Here is a 7372-nt window from a genome sequence, read left to right on the forward strand (position 1 = left end):
AAAGGTGAAAACCCTAATCTAGCCGCCAAGTGTTAGTCAGATGATTTTCGATCTCCTTCTTGTTTCCTCTCTTTTTCCTTATATAGGCGTCCTGGCGTCTCGCCCTTGACCTAATTTACGCCGTCTTGGTGGGCCTCCTCTGCTGGGCCGAGAAGTCCGTAGGCATTCGGGTAGTTGCTGAGCCGAACGTACTTCAGTCGATGATGATCGACTAAAAGTACTCGAGAGTCAAGCCGAGAGACCTGACTCTCGAGCCGACCGATCGAGCCGTCGTTCCTCCTAACTCGGGCCAGGCCTTCCTATTCCTCGGGCCTTGTGGGATGGTCAAATCCATCCTCTACAGGATCCTTTGGCGGCGTTGGTTCTGGTTTTGGAAACTGCTCCGGGTGAGCTTCCTTGTATCGCTTCCGCGCAAGTCTTTGCCTTCGCCTCACCATTGTTCAATTCAGCAGAGAGAGAGAGAGAGAGAGAGAGAGAGAGAGAGAGAGAGAGGAAGCCGATTAATTTCAACCGGCGACGATAGAGTCGGTGAAAGACGCAGAGGTTTCTAGCGCAGGCTTCGCTTTACGCAGCCCAATCATAATGGGTCCAAATATCGCGTATACATATAAGAAATTTGTACGCCTTTTAGATTTTTAATACGATTTTCGTTTGTCGCCACCAAAATGAGGTGGGAGATTTTTAGTACGACGGCGTGTACATGCGGAATATTTTTGTTTTGTTGTCGTTGTTTCTTTGGTTCGTTTTAAAAGGAACTATACCCAAAAAAAAAAAAAAAAAAAATTGTTTTTAGGCCAAAAATTCACATTCCTCAACTTAATGGGATAATCTCAGTCTATAATTGTTCTATTCGACCAATGATATAGAAAAACTCAATAATTCAAAAATATAACTTAGAGACTAACATCTATTACTCTAAAGAATAGATTCTCTCACTCTAAAATCTGCCACGTCAGAAAATAGAAGCACCAAAAGACGACATGTGTCACCTTTCCTAAACATTGCGTTTAATTTATAGGTGATTGTCATTTTTTGGGCTTCGTTTTGTGGGCTTTATATATTACACAAGCGGCTATACCCATATAGAGAAACCCTTATCTTCTTCTTCTATCTCCCACTATTAATCTCCGACATTCAAGAGCTTGAGATGCTGAAGTCGACGTGAAGAATCTCTTCGTTGGGTTTCTTTCTGATTTCGATACTTTCATGTGAAGCTTTAGTCGACAAGCCATAAAAACTCTTTTAGTTCATGCCCACATACAAAGTATGGTTGACTGGGTATAAAGCATAACCTCTTTCCCTCAATTCAGTCCAGTGACCAATGTAGTCAATCAATTCATCCCACCTTTTTCCTCATCAATCAAGATTTCTCACCTCCCCTCATCAACCAGAGCTACTGCATATATATGGTGTCAAGGTGCTCAAGATAATTCATGAAGTTTCTTCAAACAGAGAAAGTCGTTTTAAGGGAAACAGAGGAGTCAGGAGAGAATTGACGGCGTCGTCTTCATTTCATCCGCCTGCGGTGGCAAAACCCAGATCGTTAATTACCGTTAAATCCCTGGTATGATCATCCAATCGTAATACTGCTTTCCTATATGTTTTTAGGAATTATAGAGATTCATATTTCGCAAAAATATGTGGATTAGAGATAGAGATTTGAAAGAGTTGGAGTTTCTTATTTTGATGAGATTCAAACTAACATGTTAAAATCCAGATGAAAGGTGTTTTTTTTATGGCTGAAGTTACATGTAGAATTGATGTTTTTGATGAATAGAAAGAAGATTACAAAGAAGATTACAAGCTGAGGCTTAAAGATTTCAAGTCATTATGTATAGATCATACTCGCATTTCACCTTTGAAAACCTTTTGGTTGCTCTCATCTCAAAGCTGATGAGTTCTATAAGGTTCCTTGCTTAACCTAAACTACTTAACAAATCTGACATTTTTATGTTGTACAGATTGGATTTTGAACCTGCACCAGCACCGTGCATGTGCATTAGCTTCACCGACATGCACATGCTTAATGTTTTTCGTGGTCAAGGCCGGTAGATTAATTCAGGTTTCAATAATATTTAAAACACTGCATATAAATAAACACATATTCGAATATGAATGTTCTGCTTATAAGGGTTTGATGATCTTTGGAATCTATCATGGAATTGATCGCGACAATGATGGCATGTATATGGTTTTAAAGTAGAGTAGCTTCCTTCAATTTAAATGAATTTGAGAAAAATATTATGGGCTAGATCTTGAAGATATATAATGGGCATATGTCTATTTTTATTGTGCAGCTTAGAAGAGAAGTATTGAATATTATCATAGAGTCGTAGTTCATGAGATTTTGCTGCCACGAAGAATATAGAGTTCTCACATGTAAGACGCCAACGAAAACTATAACGTGAGTTTCTTTCTTTCTTTTATTGTTCTTTTACATATATCTAAATGTTCTATGTTTTTTCTGTTCTTACTAATGCCACTCTTGGATAAGAACCATACAATAGGCCCAACAGGGGAGACTAGATGTTTTATGTTTTCCTCTGTTCTTATCAGAAAATGTATTTTTCTATCAATTTGAGTAAATTCAGAATGGAAGTTTTGTTTGTTTAGATCACTGAGGAAGCTAGAGAGCTTGAAAAGCAACTCAGACAACCCACTAAGGAGAAGAATGAAGCTGTGCGAGGCCAAGAATTTGAGAAGGTATTGTCTTCGAGTTTGTCTGACTATCTATAAACCCAAGATTAATGTTTACAATTCCATGAGTTCTTTTCCAACAGGCTGAAAGTATGACCAGAACTAGAACTTAGTGACGAGATAGCTGTTGTTTTAGTCAAAGGCAAAGAAGTGAGCAAAGCTGAGACTGAAGCTGGAAAAGCAGGACCTACTGTCACTGAATCCGACATCCAACACATCATCTCCACCTAGACAGGAATACTGGTAGAGAAAGTTTTGTATGATAAATCTAGCTGTCTTCCCAATATTGCGTAGAGCCTTCACACGAGTTATTGGCCAAGACAGCTGTTAAAGCTATTATATGGGTGATCCAACGTGCATGTGTTGGGCTCAAGAATCCGAACCGCCCAATCACAAGTTTCAAAAGTGTTGTATGTACTTTATATTGTGTGTAGTGATTCTTTCATGCTGCTTGATCCTACATCTAAAACATCACATTGTGTTGTGTTTCAATGCAAATAGATTTGTAAACTATGCATTTTTAAAATGTACTTATCATTTATCATAACTTTTTTTTGGTGACAAAAGTGTTTCACCATAATGGATTTACATAATTCAGATTAGGTTGGCTAAGTAAACAACTATATGAAACTAATACCTTCAAAAGTTAAAAAAAAGCGATATTAATACAGCACAAACATTGGTAAATGTTCTTTTTTTCCTTTCTCTAAAACTGTTCAATGTCATTTAAGGAACAAGGTTTGACTTACAAACTATTTTTTGAAAACACACAACTAAGGCATATCCCACCCGTAGGGCGGGCCAACCCTAATATAATATAAATAAACCAATTACAATTAACAATATCTTATAAAATATCTCTGAATCAATTTTTCTAACCCTAGTTTATTTAGTCTCTTGTTATCTCTGCATCTCTCTCTCTGTGAACAACAAAGAAAACTTCTCTCTCAGTGGGGCAACGAAGACACTGACAAAAATCTCTTCTTCTCCAACGTAAATCACTTCCACTCCGTCATAAATCGGGTTTTCTACAGCGTAAGCCTCTTCTTCTCCGGCATAACATCTTCTTATCATGTCTAAATTGAAAGGAACATCGATTCTTTCCTTCCTATTTCGTTTTTCATACTTTGAGATCTCATGTTTAATAATATCATTGTTTTGCCTACTTGTTAAAAGCTTAGAAACTTACCGGATATATGTTCGTCGAAATTTTGTTTTCATTCTTCTTTACATGTTCTTAAATTGTGGTTAATTTCTTTGAAAAGCAAATAGATTAGTTTTTGTTATATGTTTGTATTTTTTTGTTATCATACAAGTTTGTCAATCAATTTTGTGAAGAGATTGGGTTATTTTGGGGTTTGTGTCTTGTTTGTTTTAATGTGTTTTCGAACTGCTTTTTATCAATAAAATGAAATATTTACTCATAGACAATTAAAATTTTAATAATAGTATTATATTATGTTTTAACACAATGTTTTTAGAAAATTGTAATTCAAATCATCAGTAAACTTATCAAATAGGCTTTCATGAAACAAACTTTAAAAAAATTATAATCTACAAGATTTTTTCAAATAAAGTTACACACAATAAACCAAAATACATGATGATTCTTCATAAGCTTTTAATCTAATGATCCATTCTTATAAAACTTTATTAAAGCAATCAACATAACATACAATATTAAAAATGATCTCACATGAGTTCCATTAAAAAAAGATAGTTGATGAACAATTCTAATAAAATATACGAAAACATAAAATCTATGTATGCTCCAAACAAATTAGTTAAAAATTTTAATATTTTTTATATATTGACATTAAAATATAATCCCCAGCAACAACAAAAAAGAAAGAGAATATTTATTCTACATTCGTCAATTAAGAATATATTATCTAAGAATATTAATCAAAAACTGAAAAAAAAAAATTTGACAAACTTTTAACAATTAGAAAAAAGTACATCTGAATTAATAAAATATAATAGTCTCGGCATAATATATAACTAGATACTAATCCGCGCTGTGCGCGGATATTTTTGACAAATCTTCCTAATTGTTATTGAGATTAGAAAATATAATCTTTAGAAATCATGATTTTTGGGACTATATTTTTTTCTATATATATTTTGTTTATAATATAAGACGTGGATACAATATACTATTATTTTGTTTTTGACTTTTATATAATATATTGGATGTTTGTTTTTTAAAACCCAAAATTTAAACAAATATGGCCTGGATCAAAAATAATTGATAGACGTTAAGACCCATTAATTTTCAAAGTAACAATACTTTTCGTCTATGAAATTGACCCATTAATTAAAAACATTATAGTTTGATCAAAATAAAATTAAAGATTTTTTTTTCCGGCAAGGTCAACTATTTGTAAGTTGTAACGTGTAACCTCGAAAGTTTAAAAACTTTATTTTCTTTGTCTTCTCTTTCGGTGGTTCTGGAGTAAATCGTTCTCCATGATAAACATAAAAAAAAATCGTTTCAGTCTAAATCAAATTGTTCACTCTATCACCAAAGTCAATCGATCTAAGTACTTTAAGGTTAGACTCTTTAATTTTTGTTTGTAAACCTTCTTTGTAAACGATTACAAATTTTTACCAACAATTAGATTCGATGTTTTTCTCATGTTGATAGATCTCTCACCTATACTTCTAGATCGACCATCATTATCATCTTTGAAGACATGATTTTTTCTGGTTCGACCATCACCAACGGCTGGTCAGACATTTTGACCGAAAGTCATACTTTGGAGTCTTTGAAAATAGATAACTGTGACAGAAATAATTTATACACTCCACGTTTTATCTGTTTGTACCGGAAAAGATTTTAAATTTCTTATACTTAAGCTAATTGACCTTTTTTTAAATCTGTTTCGGCCAGCTTCATACAAATCTCTTTGAGAGATTGTTGTGTCATATATGGATATCTCGAAGAAACAGAGAAAAAAGAGAATTTCAGATACCAAAGGTTAGTAGTTAGTACGAACTTATCTGTACGAACTTATCAAACACACATACAATTTTATCTGCGAGTATGAACTCAAAAGAGTCTCCACCCGAATAATTTGAGTTTTGTGTCCATGAATGAAGAACTTTGACTTCAACCTTCCAAATAATTTTAAATGGCTTGACATTGTTCAAGCCAGTGATTTCATTGGATGTAACCATAGCCATATCAGTCTCTCTTTGCTTTTTTTGTGAGGTGTAGAGAAATGTTTAGGTGACGGAAGATTATTTATAGTGATTTGGTACTAAATGTTAGGTATAATGAGGATCGAAAGATATATTCCGATTTCCATAATCTATTGACTTGTTAGCTATATTTGATTTGCATATTTTTTAGGAACCGTTATATGAAGTTAAGATATGAAATCTAATGAATGTAGATGGGAAGCTGATTAATAGGGAGCTTGTTGGTTTGATCAAAAAAAAGGGAGCTTGTTGGTAAGGAAGAAAATCGTATAAAAATATATTCAGTTTTCAAATATAAAAGAATAAGGAAAATATAGTAACCGAGTTAAGTTTTTTAAATAGATATAATTAGATATACATATACATATACAACTATTTATTTAAAAGCTAATATATAAATGAACATATTAATATCTCTACATATACGTGTATGATTTCTACGTTTAGGTATGATAATCAAAAGACAAAACTTATCTAATCTATAATGGTGAAACGGTTCTAATCTCCATATTATAAAAGCTTATATGCTTGACAATATTGTGTTTATAATGGGAGGACAATATTGTGTTCATTATTGCAGGTTTCTGAAGGTTTTAAAGTGATTTCAGATCGTATGCCATATTACAGATACAAATGTACGATAGATATAAGTCCTGTTCGTTTGGTTGCCGCAGGTTTCGGCGTCAGCGTCAATGAGGACAGTTGTTGTTCGTTTCGTAGACGCTGACGCTGACGCTGACGCTGCCGCTGACGCTGACGCTGACGCTGCCGCTGCCGCTGACGCTACCGCTGCCGCTGCCGCATACTATATCGCGACCGCAGATTTTATCGGCGTCAGCCGCAGGACACGGCGTTCGGACGCGGTGTCATACGCAGTTTCCTGCGTCAACAAAACGAACAAGAGTTGACGCAGAATGTTGACGCTGCCGCTGCCGCCGGTACCTGCGGCAACCAAACGAACAGCCCTATCATGAAAAAGTGTATCAAATGTTTGGTTGTTTAGTAAGATTGAGATAGACAATATATGAATTAATTTGAATGTGTTATGTTGCAGTTAATGATCTGAACAGAAGCAAACACAGAAGAATTTGTTATGTTACCTTACGTACAGACTTTTCTTGGACAGCAAGATAGTCTAGACACCAGGTTTGCTTCACTTATGTACGTAAGATGTAATCTATAGATAAGAGTTCTGTACTGTATATTAATTTTAATATACAACCAACGGTTCATTAATAATTTAATTTAGACTTACAACACCGATTTTGTTCTATAACCCGGTGTTGGTCTGATTTAAAAATATTTTGGTTAAATCATTAAGTAGCATGTATGTAATATTATTGTAACACTCTAGAAAAGGTCCAAAAGTTAATGACAACTTTCAATGATAGATAAAAAATGAGATTCTATTTTAATAAATTAGATGTAACTAGATCAAGTTGAATATGTATCTACTATTCTAGATCAAGTA

General features: G+C 34.1%; 1 protein-coding gene and 2 long non-coding RNA genes across 3 annotated transcripts in view; 2 read left to right on the forward strand and 1 right to left on the reverse strand.

The window, feature by feature from the left end:
• The window catches only part of LOC106316978, a 4325-nt gene extending 3853 nt beyond the window's left edge, over positions 1-472 (reverse strand). The window contains exon 1 of the mRNA XM_013754845.1: positions 347-472. Within this exon, the coding sequence (XP_013610299.1) occupies positions 347-437 (91 nt within the window). The 5' untranslated portion in view covers positions 438-472. The remainder of the gene's footprint in view (positions 1-346) is intronic.
• A 612-nt stretch (positions 473-1084) lies between these two features.
• LOC106315791 lies at positions 1085-3257 on the forward strand. The gene is made up of 5 exons (XR_001264654.1): positions 1085-1564; positions 1962-2062; positions 2298-2404; positions 2614-2703; positions 2781-3257. It is a non-coding gene; the product is annotated as an uncharacterized LOC106315791 (long non-coding RNA).
• A 1868-nt stretch (positions 3258-5125) lies between these two features.
• Positions 5126-7085, forward strand: LOC106316994. Its single transcript, XR_001265026.1, has 3 exons — positions 5126-5250; positions 5591-6153; positions 6956-7085. It is a non-coding gene; the product is annotated as an uncharacterized LOC106316994 (long non-coding RNA).
• The last annotated feature ends 287 nt before the right edge of the window (positions 7086-7372 follow it).

The sequence above is a fragment of the Brassica oleracea genome, chromosome C9 (genome assembly GCF_000695525.1).
Source record: "Brassica oleracea var. oleracea cultivar TO1000 chromosome C9, BOL, whole genome shotgun sequence".
NCBI classification, from domain to species: Eukaryota; Viridiplantae; Streptophyta; class Magnoliopsida; order Brassicales; family Brassicaceae; genus Brassica; species Brassica oleracea.